We start from the raw sequence: 23879 nt of genomic DNA, 5'->3' as shown, positions 1-23879 counted from the left end.
GTAGAAAATCTGATTATCAATTCTTTTCAGCATGTAGAAAGAGAAGGGGGGGAATTCATTGCTCTTCTGTATTAAATATCAAGCTTTCTGTGTCCTTTAACAGTAGTTCTGTTTCTGTGTTTTGTACCACTAATGTTGTTTAAGCAACTGGAAATAGATAGAAACCTACAGTTATTCTAAAATAAGTGGTTTTGTTTGGTGCTTTTCTGACTTAATACGTAATTCCATAAGATGGGCACTGGATGGGTGCTTTTTGGTTTGCCTCATTCATATTACTTTGATAAACATTGTCATGGTTTAACCCCAGCCAGCAACTAAACACAACACAATCACACACCTTTGGGATTGCAGAGAGAGTCAGAAGTGTAAAGGTGAGAAATCTGATGGGCTGACATAGAAACAGTTAAATAACTGAAGGGAAAATCAATTCTAAGGAAAAGGAAAATAACAAAGAGAGATAAATAATAGCCAAGAAAGACAAGTGATGCAAAAGAAAATGACTGGCAGTCCCCGAGCAGCGACCCCTGCCAAGCTCCCCCTGGTTTTGTTGCTGCACATGATGATGTCCTGTGGTCTCAAATATCCCTTTGGTCAGTTGGCCTTGACACTGTGCAAGCCCTGCTCAGCAGTAACTAAAACATCCCGTGTTATCAGCACTGTTTCCAGCACAAATCCAAAACATGGTCCCATAGTAACTACTGTGAAGAGAATTAACTCTGTCCCAGCCAAACCCAGTACAATATAAATGAAATATTTTATTTTAAACACTCTTTTTCCCATCTCCTTAAAACTGTTTCCTTATATGATGAGCATGTATCCCAGCTGTTCATCCCCATTATTCAAGACAAGCAACAACAAAACTTTGATTAAAACTGATTTAGTTTTTTTACTTAGTTGCTGTTTCTGTCAAATGATTTCTAGACTACCTAATTCTCTCTAACATACCTTCATTATTATTTCATTACACCGTGTGACTTGCATAATTATATTAACTAAATCACACTTGGCCATAATTCCCCAGACAAGCAGATGTTTCATGTATTGTGTGTGTTTAAATGTGTAGGATCTGCTGCCTCCTGAGGCTCTTGTGTTGTGGAAATAAAGGTTAGTTGGGCCAGAAGGCTTTAGAGAAATAGCTGATGAGCAGGATAACTGCAGACCATGGTAACTGTTGCTGTCCAGTTGGTTATCTAAATTCCCAGTGCTCGCTTGTCTACTGACATGTAAAATCCATCCTGTAAATGGATTCTAGTCAGTAAACAAAGGTACAAATATCCTACCACCCTTTACGTGATCTGTTGTTCTCTTTACTCACTTTTTTAGTGTGCACATTAAAGTTCTTTTAAGCCAACCTTTTCTTATTAATTTTTTTTGTTCTTGTGTATTGCACTGTGCTGTGGTTGAAAAAGGTAATATAAATTTCTGAAGTAGGTGATATGGATAAAAATATGAAGACCATGACCTTGTTTGGTGTTTTCCTACTCATACTATGTATAGTTTCACTTTTTTAATCAATAAGTACACATATATTTAAAGTTAGGTCAAAAGACCTGTTGGCTTCTCCTGGCATGTACTTAATTTTACTGATTTATCCATCTGGGTCTTAACATTCCACATGTTATGAATGAGAGAATAGACTGATGAAGTCCTGTTTCTGAGAGGATTGGGAAGATTTTTCTTTATTTTTTATTTTACTTTATTTTATAAATCAAGTTTCTTGATTTTTCTGATACAATTCAGTTTCTCTTTTTATAGTCCATGGGTTGTCTCGTTTAAAACAACCAAAGCAATAAAACAAACTGAAAAAAACCACACATTAAAACCTAAAGACTTATTCTCAACTTGGTAATTGTCCAACCCATTCTGCAGAAACATCCCGCCAGTTTAATTATCAAATGGGTGGAATTCCCTGAGAATGAGACCCATTTCAGCTCCTCAGGCCTTTCCTCGTACGTTCTGATGATTGCAGGTGAATGAAATCGCCTTCATAAACACCTTAGAAGCTCAGAACAAGCGTCACGACGTGCTGAATAAACTCAAGGAGTACGAGCAGCGTTTGAATGAGCTGCAAGAGGAGCGTCAGCGAAGGCAGGAGGAGAAACAAGCCCGGGATGAAGCAGTTCAGGTACAGCTTCTCTGTGGCTGCAGGAGGACAGGGAAATACGTGCCTGAGTTTCATTCTGGCTCTGCAGAGCCCTTGTTGCTTTCTGCCTTAACCTCCTTTGTTCAGCTTTGGAGAAGTGTGTTCTAACGTGTTTCTCCTTTGAAATATTTCCGTGGGAAAAGGGAGGAAGGTAAATTATAAAGCCCCTGTAGCAGAACTGCCATGACTGGGTAGGTGACTCATGCCTGTCTTAAGCTTTTTTTAAAAAAAAAATATTTGTTACTGCTTCATAAACAAAATCCTTTTGTTTTGGTAATAGTTAAAACTTTGAGAGAGGAAACAGTAAAATAGTCCCTATCATATCCCTGCTGTCATAATTACAGTACTTTTTACAGGATCAGGGGAAAGCACAGTGCAAACATGTTTGTGTTCCTGGAGTTCTGGTTGCTTTTTGTTTGGGGTTTTTTTTTTGTTTGTTTTAATGCAGCATTTCAGTACTAGGTTTTCCCAGCCTCGTGCATCCACTTTTTGTGGATGTGAGAATCTAAACCAAGTTTCTGGATTTCCAAGGGTCAGTTGCATTATCAGGGAAAAGTACCCTTCCAGATTGTTTATTAAAAACCTAATCACAGCAACCCCCTTTTTTTGTAGATATTTATGTTTCCTTTTCCCAGCTCACAGTTTTAAATGAATTCCTTTCTGTGGTTTGGGGTTTTTTTAACTCTGTCTTCTCTCTACCTTTTTTTTAGCCCTTTTCTGGGCTGTGTAGGCATAGGGCTGTTCTTAGGCTGGCAGTTGAACAGACACTGCAGACAGGATTTCAGTCCTAAATCCCACTTAGGGACCACACTGTTCTCTTTGTATCCTTTTTGCCAGACCAAGGATCAAGCTGATGCTTCCCTGCTGTGCTTTTTCCATGCACAAGTTGCTTAACAGTTGAGCAAAGCCTTATATTTTGAGCTCTGTATTTTGTTATTTCTACATTACCTGTATCCTGTAGGACGTTTATAATGTTTTCAAATAACCTTATTGAGGAACTAGACTAATAAGCTTTTATATTGCATAAACTCCTTCAAAATGAGCAAAATATAATGTTAAATTCATGGCAAGGTTGATTCATCCAGCTGTGCTTTCAGTGTGTGTTCAAACTTCTGAATAAAATGCTCAGATTGGCATTTTATTCCATAAAAACACCGTTTTCTTCCTCCATCCTGAAGGACAAAATGCTGTAAGCAGACATTAAATACGCTTCCTGTTAATTCCTTCTTAACTTTTCCCTCAAAGAAGGGCTGGAATTGTCTCTCCTCTGGCAGGAGCGCAAGCGAGCCCTGGAAGCGGAGCGCCAGGCGCGGGTGGAGGAGCTGCTGATGAAGAGGAAGGAGCAGGAAGCGCGGATCGAACAGCAGAGGCAGGAGAAGGAAAAAGCACGAGAAGATGCAGCCCGGGAGAGGGCCAGGTAACTCTGCAATCACTCCCATGGCTCCCTGTCCCTCACCACTGTCCCCTCCAGAACAGCAGGGCCCTCCTGGCTCGGCAGGAGTTGGACAGGTAGCTTTGATGGGGATCCTTGGCGAGTGGTTTGAAAGAAGAAATCAGGTGATCATCTTAAATTCTGTAGGAGAGATTTGTATTCCTTGGGGACATGCACGATGTAGGATGCAAGACTATGTGTTATTGCATTCATCTAAGTTTTATTGCTGACAAGAGCTTTTAGCAATTTGCCTTTTTTATATTTTACCTTAGTTTTCAGAGGAAACAAGATTAATGTTCCCACGTTCCCCTTTTCCTCTGCTCTCCAGTAACTTTTGGGCTTACTGGCATCAGTTGGATTTCACCTTTTTTGTAGACACCAGAGATCCCATTTGTGAAGCACAAAGCTGGGAAATCAGGCTTCATCAATTCTGCTGCCCATGAACTGTTTGGTTTGTGGTTTTGTCCATAATCAAAAGTTCATGAAGGGGTTTCCACATGGGCTCTGCTCTCTCTTTCTGTAGTGCCCAAGATGAAGTGCAGGGAGTGAACACTGGGTGTGAGAGAGGTTTCCTTTCAAGTCTGAAAGGGGAAACTCCATTCTGCTTGTTTAATTTGCCAAATTCTCTTTGTATTCACCTCCTATTGCTCCCTGTTTTCCTACAGTTCTCCCTCTACAAGCATTCCATAAAACCTGGATAGAAGTTACATTTTTTTCAGGTGTTACTAATGGTTCTTTATACATTTTAGTTGTCATGGCTTGTTTTCTTCAGAGTTGTCACAAAGGGAGTATTTTTTCCTCCAAGTAAAATATTCAGAAATGTATTGATCACCTTTCATCTTCCAAAATCATGAGTGACATCATAAAGAGATTGAGGTTTCCATTAGGTGGATAATGAATTCTGGGTAGGATTTATAGCCTTTCCAAGGACATAGTGGACCTTTTCCTCAGTGTATTGAGCCAGGTCACAGTGAGCTGGAATGAATCCTTCAGTACCTTGTTCTCATTCACAGACACCTGGGGAAGGTTAGGACTAAGAGGGAGAATTTGGTCCTGTTTTGGGAAGGTGGGTACTGCATGTGTAAGGCTTCTGCATCCTTCTGGACTTTGAGGAAACCCTCACAGTAAGCAAATGTGAGATAATTGTCCCATTGACATCTAAGATCTTCTCCAGTTCAAACTCATCTAACAGCTCCAACCACACAATTCTTCACTCTTTGTGTTTAGTCAGTGTTTAATCTCCCACTTCCCCTTGTTGCACCCCATTTATTTCCTTATGATATGTGAGAAACTGCAGTTTCCATTTCCCTTCTGTTGGTATTGTGTGTCAGCAAATTTCCTCTCTATTTGCTGCTCTAACACTCAGTTTTCAAACACTTTGTAGTTGATATTGCAGCACCGTGCTTGCACTTGTTTTTCTTTGCCAGATGCTGATTACACAGGAGAGATTTTGCTCTTTTTTTTTTTCCTTTTTTTTTTTTTCCCCACCTGATTATTTTGGGAAAGAGTAGGAAAGAATGCATGTGTGGTGTCCTACAATCTGTTATGTCAGAATGGCTTCAGGGTCATTACATGTCCTTAATAACAGTTCTGAGGTTGCTCTAACACAGCAGAATTAGAGGAGGATTCGGTGTCCTGGTTTTGAAGTTCAGGGAGGGATGAGCTTGATGGGAATTTGGCTGCACTGTCCCCTCCATCCTGGATTTCAGTGTGTTTTGGGGGAACCTTGGGCTATGATTTGGTGTTCTGTTGGTTTTTTTTCCCTGCTGCTGGGATTTAGCTTGTATCCTGAAGATTTAATACTTGCTGGAATGAGGAATTTCTGTAATATCTTCTTAAAGTTTCTTCAGTGTAAGCTTTACCATGTGCATCTGGTGGTGATTAAAGCATCTGTATTGAAAGGAATAGTATATTTAAAACTGACTTTAAAAGCCCCTCTGCCCTTATGGTACATTAACTTGTTTCCAGTAAGGTTTTAGTTGTAATTTCGAAGTATTTTTATATTCCAGAGAGTTGAAATCCATAATATGGAAAATTCTGTTCTTGTCAATAGAAATCATAAAAGTGTATAATGTACCCTAACCATGTAAAAAGAGTGCTTTCAGAAGGGCTTGTGCAGGAGTAACGTTGATGCTTTGTAAATGGAAAGCTGAGAGTTTTGTTTCAAATACCGTTAACCCAAAGTGGGCAGTGATAATAATTTGTTGGAGTTTGTAGCATTAAACAAATACATAAAACCACAAACTGACAGAAATGGCTAAAAAGAAGCTCTGGGTTTGGGTCACGTGTTGGTTGTGTTTTGTCTCAGCTCCTGGTGTGGGTCAGGAGCTCTTTAAAACACAAACAAAGGCTGCAGTTGAGTTTTCCTTTATGTACCTCAGGGGAGAGAGCACATAAACCACCCAATGCTTCTCATCCATCATCTCTTCCTCACCCCCCACGCCCGTGGCAATTGGAAGAGTTCACTTATTCTGTCTGAAAGGACAGTTGTTTAGTGTTTATCATGTGACTTGCTTCCTCCCCCCTCTCCTTTCCTATCTGCTTTTATATTTTCTGTGGCTTCTTGTTTTAAAATGTTACTTTATCTGAGCCTTCTACTTTTATGTAAATGATTTTGGGGTTTTTTTATCAGATTTGTGTTTAAAAAACAGAAATCCACACGTAAAACCCATTGCAGTTTGGGTAATATTCCTTATGTTAGCCTTTCTGGTTTTGTCACTCAAGCTACTTTAATTTTAGAATGCCTTTTAAAAAGAGGGCTGATGGCTGTGAATGACTTCACAACTCAGTTTTACTCCAAGCTTCTCTTACATCTTCTGGCCCTTCAGAGCTGCCAGGTTTCTGGGAGATGTGTTGCCCTCCCATCCCATTTCTTCTTGTACAAACAGCACGAGTAGCTGCCTGTCTTCCTTTGCAGGATTTAACAGCTCCCTTGGCTTCCTGATCACTGGGAAGTTGTTCTTGAAACTGTTACCTGCAGGTTGCTGGTTAATTATGTATTATTACAGTTACAGATCAAGTTATACCTCCTGTTCTTTTCTCAGAGAGGAGAGAACCCCAAATGTCTTCAGCAGGTGATGGTTGGGGATTCACAGGCTCAGACTTTCACATGCATGAGCTCTGTGCTGGGCAGGGGAAGAGGAGTTGCTCAAAATGAAGAGGACAAGTGAAGTTTGAGGCAGGATTCAGTTTTGGGGGGAGGGATGCAGGACAGACAGGTTCAGTGAGCAAAGTGGGCCCTGACTGCAGTTATTACATGGAGAAGGTGACAGATGAATGTCTCCTCTTTTGCTATCCTTTGGTATCTTGAACACTTGGAATTGCAGTGTTCCAGAGCATCAGTTTATCACTCACAGCTGTACTGTTTGATGTTATCTCTAAGTTTCTGCATTCAAACTTCCTCTGATGAAACATTTCTGTGAAACACACTGCCCTCAGTGCTGGGAAGGTTTATTTTCAATTTGCTGTTCCACTCCTCCCCTTTGGTTCACTGACTGCAGCCACCAGCAAATGGTGACGTGGTCTCACATTGCTCACTGTTGACTGTTGTTGCTCTGATTTGGGCTGAGGTTTGATCCAGGCTCTGCTGCACAGGTTCTGTGTCTTTATTGAACCACTCAAATGAAAATATCTGTATTCCCTGTTAACTAAGTTGCTTTTTGCTGTTTTTCTTTTCTACTGAACCATCTTCAGCTTCATTTCTGGGGGTTGTTGCTCTCCATTTCTGGCAGAAATCTGTCAGTATTATTCATGCTTTACATTATTATAAATTCTCCCCATACTTCTTCTCTTTTGCTTAGAGATCGAGAAGAGAGGTTGGCAGCTCTCACTGCAGCTCAGCAAGAAGCCATGGAAGAACTACAGAAGAAGATTCAGCTGAAGGTATAAAAGATTAGTTGAAAAACACATCCATTTTTCTTTGCACAGTTTAATTCCACCGTAATCCAACGTGATTTTATCTTTGTCGCTTTGATTATTTCCCATGCAGCACGATGAAAGTATTAGGAGGCACATGGAACAGATTGAACAGAGAAAAGAGAAAGCAGCTGAATTGAGTAGTGGAAGACATGCTAATACTGATTATGCACCAAAACTCACACCATATGAGCGAAAGAAGCAGTGCTCGTTGTGCAATGTGATGGTGAGTGGGATGGAGGGGACACTGTTGGAATTGCAAGGCCAAGCTAAGCCACAAAGGTACAAACTGTGCTTCACTCATAGATGAGAGGGTTGCACATTTACTGTGCCCCTCTGCTCTTGTAAAGTGCTCTGGATCCTTCTGTCTGTATGGATTTATAAAGGTGGGTTAGGGAGGATTTGGAAGAGCTGTGGAGTTGTGGGTAGAATGGAGAGGGTGGGCAGTGCCCAGTTTTTAGCTGTCTCTGTCAAGAAAAGCAAGAATTCCAGAGCATGAGATGGAAGATAGTTAAAAGATAGATTTAAAACCAAGTAAGGAATGTGTTTCTTTACGTATTTGAATTTGCTCTGAGTTCAGGGGTTGATTGGACAGGTTTCATTGGATTGAGATTCACTGAAGGATATGGAGAAACCACATCAAACTCAACAACTTCTTGAATTGAGTTTGGTTGGATGCTTAAAAGGGTTGGAAGGGAAAATTAATGTCTGCTTTGTCTCCTCTTTTCCTTTGTTATCTTATTTTTCGATCACTGTTGGAAGCTGGGCAGATTTCCAACCTCACAGGGCATCTCTACTTGTTTCTGCCCTTCCCTATATCCCAGGAAAAATGCAGAAGGGAAACCATACAGTCACTGAGCAGGAGGATGGGAGATCTCTTCTTGTTGATAACTGGTTTCCCTGATTTGCAAGGGCTGTGCATTTATTGCAGCCTTATATGCTCCAAATCATTGTTTCCTTTAATTGCTAAATTGAGCAGGATGGCTTGGGATCACCTCAGGCAGTGCTGGAACAGAAACTCAGGCTCAGCAGCCTGGAGTCTTGCATGCTCACTGACCCTGCATCTCAGAGTGAAAATCCAATAGATGAAGTTAGATTGAAGTAAAAATGAGATGAGAAGCCAAGACTTTTTAATCTGTTATTGCACTGCTGGCTAGCAAATCATTCTGTAATTTACTCCTAAGTCCTGCATAAAAGATGTTTATGTAAATTAGGTTGAGGACTAAAGTACTGTGCTTGGATTTCTGAACATACTCCTGACACGTTGGCATATTTTGTATTACATTGTGAATACTGTTATTTATGGATTATGGAATTTGCAAAGGAAAAATAACTATCAAGTCACTGTCATTACAGATTTCATCAGAAGTGTACCTTTTTAGCCACATTAAAGGGAAAAAACACCAGCAAGCTGTGAGAGAAAACAGCAGCATACAAGGACGAGAGCTTTCAGATGAAGAAGTGGTAAGTTTTGTAATATTTTTTATATTACTTCTAGTTTTAAATGCCATTCAGCTGAGTGGCCCATGAAAGTCTTGAAAATTCTTGTGAAGGAATTGAACATCTTAGCATGGGAATTCATAGCAGACTGCTGATGAAAATAAATGAAAGAAACAGTGCATTCAGATACTTCAGGCAATTGCCATTTGAAATAGATTCCCTACAAAATGTGACAAATTTCTATTAATCAAGGGCATTCTTCATCTTGCTGTAATCTAATATTTTGCAGGTGTCGGCATCTCGTGTTTTGTCTTTGTTCCTCCTTGTTGCTTAAAATACCTTAGTCCTGTTTTTAGGTTGTCAGATGTGATGTCCTGTGTGTCAAGGTCCACAGTGCTCAAAGTTGTAGTGCTAAATTACTTTAAAATGTAAGATTGGAAAGGTTTTTTAAAGTATTAACATTGCTAAGAAGAGCAATAGTTGGGTTTTCAGTAGCTTCAGTTGGCACTTTGTGTGATTTTTAGGGAACAGTTGAGGGTGTTTCTTACTAAATCAAGAGACTACGCTGCAGAAAACACATCTGAATAGTGGTCTGATTTAATGTTCCTTTGCTGCTGCCTGGATTGAAGTGCAGTATTGAGTCAAGGCCTTTTCTTTGAGAATTTGAGTTCTGCCACATCCCCCCCCAAATTGTGAATGCCTGTGTGTTATACCTGTCAGGGGTCAGGAGGACACACTGAGTGAGCCAGTTCTTCAGTGCTGATTCAGATTTAACTTAGTCATGTTTGGAAATCTGTTCCCAGCCGAGCTGATTCCGGTGACACTGTTCAGTTGTCGTTATTTTTTTCCCTTTCCTTCACAGTTTCTATTTTTATTTACTGAAAAAAATTGTGTTTACAGCTTCTTGCATCCAGTTGTAACATCTTTTCTTTTTTAAAAACCTTTGCAGACTTGGGATCTCTGAGGTGCTGAAACCCACAGAGCTGGTTATTGGTTATCACTGAAAGGGCAGAAAAAGATCATTGGAGAGTTTAATTTTAGATTTTACACTCTTCCCAACACCTAATGTGGCAGCTTAACAATTCCAGCTTCAGGTCCCAACAGCTGCTTTTGCACCCAGCTGGTGAAAACAGAAGTTCCACTAGAGGGCACAGAGATCCTGATTTTTGTGCTGTCCAACATCACGTGCTTGAATCCAGGGTTTCTCAGCAAAAAATTTTGATGGGAGCTTAAGACCCAAGTTGAGGGTTAAGTGTATGTGTTTCTTGAATAATAGTGCAGGAGAGGAAGGAGAGAAGAAGTTTGAGGATTATGATAGCAGATTTTAATGATCTTAAGGGGGTGCACAGTATTTAGCATATGGATGCTTCCACTGTGAAATATTTTATATATTATGTATAACTATGTGTCAATTAGTCTGAGTATAAAATTCTGAACTCTATTATTGTCATCTGAAATTTCCTTGACCTGAGGCCCTCTCTGCTTTTCATTAGTTATTATTTTTTCCAAACAGCAGTACTAAGACATACATGTTAGAGATAATGGTCATTGTAATGTAGGAAAGCAGCTTTATTTATTGGAGCAGTCTGCTTTGTGTACCTCTTTATTCAGCATGCACAGTTGATGCCACCTCCACAGGCAAAGCCTTCAGTAACTTCTCAAGTTTTGAAATAATTGAGAAAAAAACCTGAGAGTATTACATAGAAGTAAAACCATATCCCAGGGAAGCTTTGTAATACCCACAGTTACTTATTTATCACAGTTTTCAATTTTTTAGTCAGTGGAGGTAACTCTAGTGAGAACACACTTGTACTACTTAAAGTTATTACTTGTCATCTGTGATGTCTTTAGATTATATATGTCTTGTCTGTGACCCTTCTTCTTTGACATAAAAGATTTTATTTATATCACCTTTGACCTAATAAAATTTCACCTTTAACCTTGTGCACTTGACACCCCAGATAACTTACTCTTGATCTCTGACTCACTTTGTGTTCAGCCTGTTCAGTGTAATAGGGAACTGCCTGGAAAGAAAAAGCTTTTTAAAAATTGTAGTCTGATCATAGAATTTCTTTGTTATTACTTGAGAAATCCCAGGACTTGAAATCTTTGTTGTCTGTGTTGGTATCTCAGAAGGTAAGATTTAGGTATCTCCTTAAGACTTTGGAAACTGATTGAAATAAATGATAATATAATTTCTCTTAGCACGGCAAAGGATTGGTTTTGTTTGATTTGACTGTAAGCAAAAAGTTAAAAACTATTCTGAATGGTCATTGACACTGAATTTTCCAGGCCAGGTGGGTGCTAGGATTTGATCTTGCCAGATAGAAAAAGAAACTGATACATTCTAGGGCTTTTCCCTTTGCTACAGCATCTCTAAATTCTGTCCTTTTACAGACATTTTCAGAGATAAAAGCAGACTTCATGTTGGAGACAATGTCCTGTTGTTTTGGAATTAAACATGTGCTGTGTTTGCTTCCATCATGTCTTGTGCAGGAGCTGACAGCTGGTGTTAGACATCAGCAAGGTGAATTCACTTGTGGATATGTTATGTTTGGTGAAACACACAAACAGAATAGTTTTACTATGAATGAAAATACTAAAAAATGAGAAAAAGCATGAAGTTCTTTCTCAGATTGCGTGACAGCTCTGATTCACCTTGGCCTTCTGGGTGAAAATCCCCTCATTTAGGGGTTTATTAGTCTCCAGCTGAAACAGGTAGATTTCTCTTACAACAAACACCGATGGATTTTGAAGCATTTTGAAACACATGAAAGCAAATTTAAGTTCCATTCACGTCTTTTACTTCCTTTGTGACTTTGCTTTTGTCTGGCCTTTTATAGATATATTAATTCACAGGGTTGGTAAAAACTCTTCCAACAGGCTAAAAGCCATCTTTCCTTCACTACATTTCTGAAGCTTTCACTGTCCCACATGGTTTCAGTGCAGTAACAACGTTCTATCCCCATTATCTCTCTGTTTAAATGCTGCCTTCTCCCATCAAACTCTCAGCTTTCCCTCCTTTTTGCATTGCCATTTTCTGGGCTATCGATTCCCGTCCCCTCTCTCAATATCCATATTGCTTTCAGTTCAGCAGAAGATGTAAACAGTGTAAGCAATTTGCTTCCATTGACTTCACTGGAATCAATTAGTGTGTTTGTAGTCCTGACTAATTACTTGGCTGAATTAAAGCCTGTGTGACACAAAGACCTCCCTGAGAAGGTGCCTGTGAAAGCCACGGGACAGCACCTGGTGATTCCATTAGGCTGAGGAGTCTCTGCAAGGACCTTGTATTTGTTTGCTCCCACTTGTAGCTCCTCCTGATTCATTTTTATGCCCCTCTGCTGTCCCTTTTGTCTTTGCCTTTCCTGCCTGTCCCAGTTTGCTTTGAGAAATACCCCTCAGATCAGTAATCCTTGCAGATTGCTCCCTTTGAACCATTGTCCCAGCTCTTGTCTGTATCTCCTGGCATTTACGTGCCATGGTTTAAAGGTACTTTTAGAATATAAATCATGTCAGTCCATGTGGTCTATGAATGTTTCCAATAAGTGAAAAGTACTTCTAAAAACCAGATGAAATAGATAACTTGGCAGGGGTTGCTTAATTTATATAAGGTGCATGCTAAAATTTTATGTATTCCAAGGCAGGATGGAGGAATATTAATGAACCTTTGTTTGCATATGTGAAAAATGTGCTTTTTTTTTTATCAGGGAAGAAAACTGACTCTATTGTCGTTATATAAATGAAAAAAAGAACTTCTAAGAGGTGTATTTAGATCAAATGAAAACATAATCCCATGATGGAGCAGGGAGGTGGTTGTTGTCTGAAGACTGACAGCGCTAAAATGTGAGGATTTATCCAAAGCCATGGTTGGTCGAGCCCACCCACGTTCCTTTGGAAAAACCAGCTGGCCAGTGCCTAAAGCTCCCTCAGGAGTGTTTGCTGCCTGGTTGGCCAGGGCTGCAGCCTGAACCTTCCCTGGCACAGCCCTGCCCAGGGCACAGGCTGGGATTTCCACCCTGGGCTGTGCTGGCAGCTCCCCGGGCAGGGCTGTGCTGGTGCAGGATATGGTGGGAGCCAGGTGAGAGTTGGAGCCAGCACAGCACACAGGCAGAGCTGTTCGTGGCAGTGGCAATTTCTGAAAGCTTTTTAGGGGTGAGGAGCTGTTGGTCTGAAAGAAATGGAGCTGTTTTCTCAACGTTGTGTTCTGCTTCCGTTATTTGTTGCAGAGGAAATTACTGATGGAAAGAGATGTGGCAATAGTGTCATGCTTTACCCTTGCTCTTTTTCTTCTGTATTTACAAGGAGCTTTCTTGTTTGGAAACATGATGATGCCTGGACTTTGCTGATTTTTTTAAAAATTCACTTTGTTTTCATTAGCAATTAAGTATAATTATTGTTTTATTGCTTCAACCTTAGCAGTATTGAAATGAATGCATTTGTTTTCCTTTTTGAATCAGTGTTTTCAAGTTCTTCTAATTAAATGAGTAATAGTGTTTTATGAACTCCTTTGGTAACCTGTCTAAAAGATATGGTTAACCAAAGTGGGAAATAGTAATACTAAAGGTTATTAGCTTTTTAGTTTCATCTAATAGAGGAGCTTGAGGTGTTTATACCCACGGGTATGTGGTCTTCTAGAAATTATTACACACAATTAATAGTTCTCTTTCTTATTCCATAACATTCATGTGTGTGTTACATGTCTGCTTTTATTCACAGAGTCACTAAATGGTTTGGGGTGGAAGGGACCTTAAAGCCCACCTTGTTCCAACCCCCTACCACGGGCAGGGACACCTTCCACTATCCCAGGCTGCTCCAAGCCCCGTCCAGCCTGGCCTTGGACACTTCCAGGGATGGGGCAGCCGCAGCTGTGAAATCTGTGTCCCATTGCAGTGCAGGGAGCTGATCCTGACCCAGCTCTGGTGGTACAGAACACTGCAGCCAGGTCTGGGTTTTATGGTGGTGCATGTAGTTTGCTCAGATGTAGAACAATATTCCTGTGTCTTTTATCCCCAGACTTACAGAATATAGACTTCATTGTAAATTCTTTTTTTTTTTCTTGGCATCTGATTATAGTTCTCCAACAGTAGCCCATTTTTCTTCTCTGTGGCTCAGTGGAAGCAACCTGTAAATCACTTACCAACAAGAACTCCCCCATCCCAGTAAAGCCCCAGGTTCTGGTTGAGTTGGCTTTCCTCAATGTTTTTTTCCTGAGGAAGGAAGGACTATTTTTTAGAGAAGGGTTGTGTGTTGCTGGAGGAGTGGAATTGGGCCAAGCATCTGTGGTCCATTTCTTGTTTATGGATGTTTCATATCTGCTGGATACCTGTGGTCCTTTCGGCCCAGGAACTCAGGCCGTGTCAATCTGCTGTGAATCCTTCTGCCCTACAAGAAGCTGTCATGAACAATCAAGTAATTATAAAGTCTGATCCATGGTGCAGCTTGCAGGAGGTCTCTCAGTGCTCCATACATCAATCCTGCTTTTTTGTACTGCTTGTAGCAGTAGCTTCTTACCTTTAATTTATTATAAAGCGTTGTTTTGCTTGGCAAAACCGTATGTGATTAATTGTTTATTGGCTGTGCCTTTAATTGTGATAGATGGTTGCCAGCAGCTGCACCCTTCCTCTTTTTGGCTTGGATATCTTGGGTATTCACAGCCAGGAAGAAAAACTGCTGCTGGCAGGGCCAACTGCACTCTCATCTCCCTGTTTCTCTCTCGGCTGCCCTTGCAGCCACAGGATAATGTCAGTGCCTTCCAGCTTTCCCCCCTCATCTGCAGGGATGCTTTCCCTGGCCAGGATGCAGAATTCTCATTCTCACAGCAGAAACACCTTTGCTTTGCCTTCTGTTCCCACGTTTTGGAGCGACAGGTGGGAAAGGAATGGTATTAAAAATGTGAAGAAAGATCTGAACCTACTGTTAAGAGTATTATTTGCTCTGTAGGGGCAGACTGTTGTATCACTGAATTTAAGGACATGCAAGGGGACTGAAAGTGCACTCAGTACTAGCAGTAAAAATAGTGTTTATTTTGGACATGCTGAAAAGCAGGATCATGAGAAGAAATTAAATTCAAGATGTGAAGGAAATAGTGTTTGAATATTCATTACTTTATAACCTGTTTCTTCATATATGTATGAGCTGTAATAACTCTTATTAATGGTAACAGGTGAATGCCTTTCTTTGCTCTGAATCTTCATATTTGGAGTGGATCATCACTTGTGGTGTTATAACAGTATTTGATTCCTTTATGATTAAGAATTAATGATCATTTGTGTTTCAAGCTGTCATTGTTTAAAATCAAAATGTGCTTCTGCTATAACTCACAGTCTGCTTCAGCATCTGTTTTCCATACTAAATATTGTCCTAGGCTATGAGGAAAAAATAAAATACTGAGGAGTTTTGTTGAAACATGTAGTAAAATCGTGAACAAATATTCCTGTGGTAACGTGATTTAGAACTGAGCCTTAAAAACCCCTCCAAAATTTGGCAAATACAGCCCATAAGTGATTATTTACACAAGTAAGAAACCATTATTCCTGACATTGGTAATAAATATTGAAAGCATTTTTTAATGGTTTTCTGCAGTTATAGGGGTGTTGTTTATTTTGTAACAGGTAGAGGTGTAGAACCAAAAGCTGTAGTGGGCTTCAGAATTTTGATTTGTTAGAATATATTCCTTATTATGTACCTTACCTTTATGGAAAATACTCAGTTTGATTGATGTAGTTTTTATTAAAATGGTAAATGAATGACAGCCATTATTGTGGGATATAAGCTACTACAAGTGTTTCTTTGTAGTCTTCCTCATGTTTATATTTTAATGCTGATATGAGAGGGCAAGTAACAAGTGTTTGAGTGTCCTGAATATGGAATTTAGATAAATAGCTGGAGTCAGATGTTTTTCAAGTTACCTTGGTCTGCAAAATTGGGTTAAAAAACTTAAAAGAATGCCTTTTCTTTCAGAACTTGGGGATTCAAGGTTGGAAAGAATACAAAAATAATAAGAATAACCAGTCTCATGGCATTCTGGCACTCCTGCCTCAGTCCTGGCCAGAATCCAGAAACACGGAAGGGAATGAAAATGAAAAAATAACAGAGGAAAAAAACCCTATAAACTCTGCAGATTCAGGAAGGTCATTTTGGCTCCGTTTTTTGAGTGAAAGTCCAGTGGCTGGGAAGGTTTTCCACTTCAATGACATGGTTAGTTTATAAATAATGGAAGCAGGGTTAACTGAGCCCTGGCTCAGGCTCTGGGGCTCACATGGGACGGGCAGACCTTTCCCTGCCGGGTGCTGGACAGAGCATTTCCCAGCAGAGCTGCTTTGTGGGACCCTGCAGAGCTCAGAGAAGGCACCAGACAATGCCTGATCCACTGAGTGCTGGTCCTGGCCACTCCTGCAGGATTTCCAGAGCCTGGCTGTTCCTGCACAGGCGTGGGAGAGCCAGCCCAGGAGCTCAGGGACCTGCAGTTCCAGCTGCCCTGCAGCAACACAGCCAGCCTGGCATTTTCTTCTTGGCTCAGAGGCTTTGCTGCAATATTGCCCTGCCTCTGCAGGCTTGGATTCAGAAAAAGGCAACACTTACTTAACAAGAAAGGAACGGGAAATAAGTGTTTGTGTTACGCTCAGTCCTGATTTTAGAGGGAGGAATTTCGTTGGGAAGGGTTCTGTTTGGCACACTTCACAATGTAATAATGTTACTGGGAAGATTTGCTGAGTAGTGAAATAGTAGCTTGTATATAATACAGACAGCCAAGAAGTGTCACAGTCAGACATGGGGTAGGAACATAATTTTGCAGTTGTGTTCTGCTTTGATAAATACTTACATATCCATCTGCAAGGACAGATACGTGGATGCTGCTGCTGGAATCAGGATTTTAAAAGGGGAGAGCTAGTGAAGAGTTTTGGTGTTGTGAGTAGGTATTGTATGAAGAGGGTGTCAGTGAGGAAATGTCTTCTCCAGCTGTTGTATTTCATATAGATTACTGAGGTTCAAGATCCAGTTTATGGTATGGTTTTCCTCATCCAAGCAGAAGTGGACCCTACTCAGCTAAATAGCATTTCAGCATTTTGTAGTATTTGCTACGCTGTTCATGGAAAAACTTTGCAATTCTATTTGTTCTGGAGTCTGAAAATGTATTTCAGAGGATATTGATTATAATGCTGTTATTCCTGTAAATGTAAATATGTCATGTCAGAGAAAGGAGCGTAATTCAGTGTAGAGAGAAAAACTTGGTTATAAGAAGTGCTTAGTCAGCTAAAATTATCAACTAAGAGATATGAAATGTACAGGGTAGATTTTCTGTTTCAGGCAGTTGAATGGGACTAGGCAATAACCAGCAAGAATGTGACTTCAGGGGTGACCTTATTAGTTTTAGCTTTAATGGTTTTGGCAACTCAGTTTCTCTTGTAGTTTGTAGATGAGGCCCATCTGTTGCATTTGGAAAGTTTCAGGATTCTCAATGAACTGAAAGTCAGATCAGTTGAGGATGAAGGGAAAAAGGAGGCAAAGCAAAGCCATTTTTAGTAAATAACCTAATTTCTGTCTGCTTTGTGGTGGCTGCAGTTGTACATGTGCATTTAATGTTAGTCTTTATCACCTCGCTTGTAAATGAAGTATTGAAACGTTTACAGGAAATTTATGTAGTTTTAAAAATTACTTCAGTATTCTATAAAAATTACTAGGGGTTCTATGGCTTTGTCAAATAACAACATGTGTCTCTACCAAATGCCATGAGGTACCACATGGTACATATTTACTACGTTACTTTTATGCTTCATGGCTTTTTCAGCCAGAGGCTGGAGCCTCCCTCTAAGGAACAGGCACAGTAAACCTGGGGATTTTTAGAAGTAACCCCTCAGCTTTGATGAGTGCAAGTAAATAACACTGGGGGGAAACAGCAGGAGGATTTCTACTCCAGTGGGTCACTGAGCCATCATCACATGAGTATGCACAGGGGAACACATGCAGGTGATCATGAAGAAATTTATTAGCCCTCTGTTCTTGTTTCCGTGTTTTCAGCTCTGCATCCCAGCACAGAACAGTCTGGCTGCTCTTTGTGGCCCAGGTTCTGCCATCTCTGGGAAAGCTGATCCCTTGTTTTTGTGCCGTCAGTGATTTCAGCCCTGGAGCTGAGGGGACGAGTATTGAGTATGAAGAAAAGGGATGGCAGAAATCTGATACGTCGTGACCATCAGAGCTGGTTCTGGTTTGATGCTGAGATAGGAAGTGTTCTGTTAGGACAAAACCAGCAAAATTCATAAGCCTTTAAAACAGAGCTTTAGAGAAATTGTGCAGCTCAAACTGATATGACTGAAACTGCACTGAAGGTTTTCAGCAGGTGTGAATACACATCTTAATGACAGAAGATTTCAGTAGAAAAGAACCTCTACTCAATAATGCTTTGCATTTTTAATGGCCTAAATTCTCCAAAGATCTGGTGCTTTACTGATACCTGGGGATTTGGGGCCAGAATGTGCTCAGCATAGCACAGAGTCAGGCCAGTAATGACCCTTCACTTGCATAAAGACAAACTCAGAATGCTTTTAAGGAGAGGGTATATTAATTTAGTCTCAGAAATTCTTTCAACATATAGCATTTATCTATATAAAAATAATAAGAAAAAGTAGTGAAAGGCTTTAAGGAAGAAATTACTGGATTACCCAGTTATTCTGCATTACCTTTATTAGGAATACACGCCCTGAGACTGAGGAGTTTCACTGTGGCTTAAAGGAAAGTTTGCTTTGAAGACACTGCACTGACCTCACTCCCTTTGGTTGATACTTTTGTAGCATGTTAACCTGTCCAACTAATGGCCATGCAGGTAAAATTAATTCATTAATTTAGTTATTTGAAGGATGGGACATGCTGTACTTCAGTGTGTGACTCAGTAGATTTTAAAACCTTAACTTTTCAGGTAACTGGTAGGAGATTAGTAAAACATGGGAGTAAATATTTGTACCCTGCTCTGCAGGGTGATGTGGCAGCAGCTCTCCTCAGGTACCGGTTGTCATCCAACACCAGGCTATTAATTTTCCTTGTTTCACACCTGAATGGTGTCGATCTGCCCACCGTGATAATCCCACGCTTTGATCTGCGCCTTCGAGAAGTGACTGTTTTTGTGACTCGAGGTATTATTACTCCAGTCTGCCTTTAATGAGCTGGATGTAGGAAGGCTGATAATATTCCAAACCGCCACACGTGAAAGCTGAGAACGCTGAGAAACGTCCTTCGTGGAGCTGCCCGAGTTCATGGGAACAATCGTGTGCAACCACGGGGTGTGCTCTCCTGGCCCCACAGGCTGGGGGATGAATGTGCTTGGTGAACCCTGTAGATCTCTTCAGGTCATCTGCTGAGCCACAGATAAGATGATGAAAAAGGAGCTGAGTGTCTGGGAAGGGGCTGCAGAGCTTTGTCTCCCTGGTTTCTGCCCAGCTCAAGTGTGACCCCGTGGTTGCCCCTCTTGGAGGGTGGGGGCCGTTCCACAGTGCAGTGGCCACTTCATTCTGCTCTGCTGTCACTGAAGAAATAAAAATGTGAAGATCTGATGAACCAAAGTACCAATTTCACTGTTGAACAGTGTTGAACAAACCTTTGTTCTGTATGTTATGAGTGCTGCATCTCACTGGTAAGGCATGAACCTCACCTAAGGGTGGTGCAAGGGTGTACTGGTCCCGTTTGGAAAGCAGGGATGTACCTACCCAATCCCACTGAAATAATTCATAAATAACTTTTTTAATAGATGTCTCAGCTGAAGTATCCTGAAGCTTGGTAGCAAAGCAGTATTGCCATAGTCTGTTCTGAAGAAGTCCTCTCTTTTCTTAACCCTGACAGACTCAAACATGTTTTCTGTGAAGTTTGAACCTTATGCCCAGGCTTCTGGTTTTTAAAGGAAATTTAGGGGAAAAACTTATTTTTAAGTGGGCTGCATCTCTCTAAAGAGGCGAAATTGGACTTGGATTTCATAGCCAGGACAGGGATGGTGAAGGAACTGGAGCACAAGTGCTGTGAGGAGAGGCTGAGGGAGCTGGGGATGTTCAGCCTGGAGAAGAGGAGGCTCAGGGGAGACCTCAGCACTCTCTACAACTCCCTGACAGGAGGTTGGAGCCAGATAGGGGTTGGTCTCTTCTCCCAGGAACCAGCAGTAGGACAAGAGGGCTCGATCCTGGAGCTGTGCCAGGGGAGGTTTAGGTTGGATATCAGGAAGAAATTGTTTACAGAGAGTGCTCAGCATTGGAAGGGGCTGCCCAGGGAGGGGGTGGATTCTCCATCCCTGGAGGTGTTTAAGGACAGGCTGGATGTGACATCAGTGCCATGGGCTGGGAACCACGGGGGGGTTGGATCAAGGGCTGGACTTGATGATCTCAGAGGTCCTTTCCAACCCATCTGATTCTGTGATTCTGTTCTGCACTGCTACAGACTGGGGAAGAACAAACTCATCACAAACTGCTGCCCTGCTGGCTCAGACTCACAGGGCACAGCCTCCTGAGATACCTTGAGGAAGTTTTCTTTAAAATACTTCTTGCTAAAATTAAATACTATTAAAGGCAAGGGAAAATGCTTACTGAAGCTGTTAGAATGGTGTTTACCTATGGCTGCAGCAATATATAACAATACACACAGTTTGAACAACTTTGATATTCCTCAAATACACTGAGGAAAAAGTGCTCAGGTGTGCTGGGAGTTCTCCAGGTAGGCAGTGGAGCAAAGTGAAAGTCGATGTTGCTTTTAGAATTTGTGCTGGATTTCTTATGTCTAACATTAATTCAGTATTCATTTTGCATTCGTATGATTTAAGGTACTTATTTCATTTACTGTTTTCACCAAATATATATTGCTGGGTTATATCATGCAGCAGTGCTTTCCAAAAACTAAGTGGTCTTTTTCCAGGAAATTTCACAGAGATTTATTTTGTTTTCAGCAGGCATAATATTTCCCTCAATCAGTGAAAGAAAATATAGGTTGTTTTCTGGAAAATGCTGTCTATAAATTTTTTAACACTTCACCTTTTACTTGGAATTTTAAGGATATTTACCAAAAAGGAAGGAATAACCACTTCTGATTCTGGCCCTAATCATTTTCAAGGCTAAATTATTTTAATAAGCAGTGGTGACCTGGACTTCATAATGTGTTTGGTGTTCTGCAAGAAAACAGATATAAGCCTCAGTATATTAAAAAATATGTAAATACATTCTAATAACTGGCAATAAACTAATTGTTTAGCATTTCTCCTGTGGGAACAGAGGTTTTACCAATGTTTTGCTTAAATTCAGATTTGTGAGAGGAAAAGTAATATTCCCATTAATAAATGGTAACATTGGAAGTAGTGAACAGTTTCAATGTATTTTAATGAAGTTAAGACAAGTTTAGATTTTCATGGGGAGTTAAAATAAAAACCAGAATTAGTTTCTGTAATATAATGAGTTGTGTTAGTAGAGCAGGTTTCACATAGCTTTGAAGGGCAGCTTGGAGGAGAGAAGGTGTCAGCTTGGAGTTCATACTCGTTAAATGACAATTTCTTGAAAATAAGGCACAGTATTTATTCTCCTTTTAATAATTATTCTCCTTTTTAGAAAACACCCTTGATTTGTTCTCTCCTGCGTGAAATAATCTCTTTCCCAAGATCTATTTTAAAGTTTGACTTCTTTTTCATAACCTCTTGTTAAATATTATAAACAGTACAAAAATAATACTGGTTTTTCCCTGGGAAGATAATATGTGACCTCCATCACATACTAGAGCACTAAATAGTATTTCACTCTTTCCTGCAGGAGCACCTGTCATTAAAAAAGTACATTGTGGACATTGTGATTGAGAGTTCTGTTCCTGTGGAACCATTAAAAGATGGAGAGGAGAAACAAAAAATTAAAAAGAAAGCCAAGAAGCTGAAGGCACGGATGAACTCCAGGTAGTACAAACTCCTTTTTGTATTTTTTTTCCCCCTTTAAGTTTTGTTCTAAACTTTACCTTTTGTCCTTTAGTATGAGTGCAGTGGAAGGCTGAAAAAAAATGTAAAATTATTTGCTTTGGGAGTGTCTTGAAAATAACACTGATGAGCCTAATTTATGGCCACTTTCTCTGATTGAGAAAGAAAACTGAATATCGATCTGGAGCCCTTGGTTTCACCTGTTAAGAGCTTTTCTCATAATTGGATGCCAGTGCCCTGCCAAAACTGTAGCCTCTTCTAGCATACAATAGCATGTTTAAATTTGTGTAAACCATGCCTATTTTTCTTCCCAGCTATTGATTTTTAAATGAAGTATCAAAGAAAATCAATAGTAATCAACAAATAGAAGTCAGCCCGCTGTAGTGTCAAATCCCATGACTAAATTTAATCATTTTTTTGTTGCCTGTCACAACAAGAATAATAAAAATATCCTAAAATGGAAAGGGAGCTGTCAGACCTGCAATTTGTTCTTGGTCTAAAAAGTGACATCTGCAAATCAGTCTGATGTGCAGGACATCATTATATCATGAACTGGCAGTGTCACTCTCTGCAGCTGAGGTTAATACTTAATTGAATATTGGGAGATATTTTTGCATTTCCCTCTAAAAATACTTTTCAGTGGGTAAGAGCCATTGTTGCACGTTTTCCCTGCCTTCTTAAGCAAGAAGGGCTTCAATGAAGGGAAAAACACCTGCATGGATTTTTAGAGCTACAGTAAAAATGAGATGTTTTAGTAACTCATAACAGTGCTAATAAAGGCACATCAGTCTTCAAAAACACAACCCTTTTACAGTGTGTTGCTGTTTCTGATTATTTTCCTCTTTGCAAGTCCACCATCTGAATAGCACATTAGAACACACTCCTGAAACTGGGTAATGTTCTTGCAGGTTTCTGATTGCTCAAGATGCAGAGTTATCCGTATGACCTGTTGATTTAATGCAGTCGCTGGGTCCAATTTTAATTATTTCCCCAGAGCTGCTTCTGTTGAATTTAGTCAAAGATTTGTCAGACCTCGGAATACAGGTTCAAATGATAAATAATTTGTTACTGGCACTGAGAGGAGAAAAACTTTTTCGGAACAACTTGAATTCTTATGTGTCAGACTGCTGGGTGAGTCAGCATATCCGTCAGGGAAAATTGTAATTAAAACAGTAATAAAGGGGCATCATTTTACAAAGGTGATGTGCTATTTAAAATACAGTGAAAGCTTCAGAATCTAAGAGGAGTTATCTTGGTGTGACATGAAATCCATGTTCGTTAGGCTTGTTTTTCCTATTGAAGGATGGCTAGATTATCTACAGAGCATGTTTTAGGACATATCTACAAGTCTCTCTCTTCCCTATAAAAAGAAATAGTTACAACAAATGCCCTTACACCTCAGCTCCTGCAATGATACATTCATTTCAGTTTCTAGGAAGCTGAGATATTTTAAAACTGGGAAAAAAATAAGAACTGCATCCAAATAGGTTCCTGTTGCTCTCCTGAGTTTCCAGATCTTAAATCACTTTTGCAATATGAAAGCAGTGAAGGGTAGAGGTGAATGAGGGGACAAATGGTGATCAATGGGATATTAGATATGTTGAGAAGTTTTTGTTAGTCTTATTAATTATATTTATAACCCTAAGCCATTTAACTGGTGCTATCAGTAAAAATTGATATATAGCTGAGTAAATTATCCCAGGTTATCATGTATGTGCTGCTGGCAGAAAGGGTACTTGGATGCTCCCATGGCAAAAGGAGTCTTGATGAAAGCCAAATTTTAGCATTCGAGGTGGTTACCATAGAGTTGGTTCACGCTTTGCAGTGGATTTTAAGCACTCCAGCCACGTGCATTTATTAACAGGTTTTTTGGGGGATTTTCCAAGTTTGAGGGACTGGTCTGTGCAGATGCTGACAAGTGTTGTTTCTGGGTAGGGAGGCGAGAGGTTAATAAAGGAATCTCACCTTCCTGTTTAATACTGAATTCAGCTGTGATTAATGGCTTTATTAATGACCCACAGATC

The 23879-nt window shown here is 40.2% G+C and overlaps 1 protein-coding gene across 2 annotated transcripts in view; it reads left to right on the top strand.

The window, feature by feature from the left end:
• SCAPER (S-phase cyclin A associated protein in the ER) overlaps positions 1-23879 on the top strand; it is a 137038-nt gene that overhangs the window by 36430 nt on the left and 76729 nt on the right. For both annotated transcript variants that reach the window (XM_050309377.1, XM_050309378.1), the window contains exons 16-21: positions 1970-2125; positions 3418-3560; positions 7376-7457; positions 7564-7716; positions 8847-8954; positions 21701-21837. In XM_050309377.1, the coding sequence (XP_050165334.1) occupies positions 1970-2125; positions 3418-3560; positions 7376-7457; positions 7564-7716; positions 8847-8954; positions 21701-21837 (779 nt within the window). The remainder of the gene's footprint in view (positions 1-1969; positions 2126-3417; positions 3561-7375; positions 7458-7563; positions 7717-8846; positions 8955-21700; positions 21838-23879) is intronic.

This window comes from Myiozetetes cayanensis, unplaced genomic scaffold (assembly GCF_022539395.1).
Source record: "Myiozetetes cayanensis isolate MyiCay16 unplaced genomic scaffold, myiCay2020 scf14, whole genome shotgun sequence".
In the NCBI taxonomy this organism is placed as follows: domain Eukaryota; kingdom Metazoa; phylum Chordata; class Aves; order Passeriformes; family Tyrannidae; genus Myiozetetes; species Myiozetetes cayanensis.
This window is presented reverse-complemented; position numbering and strand designations above follow the sequence as displayed.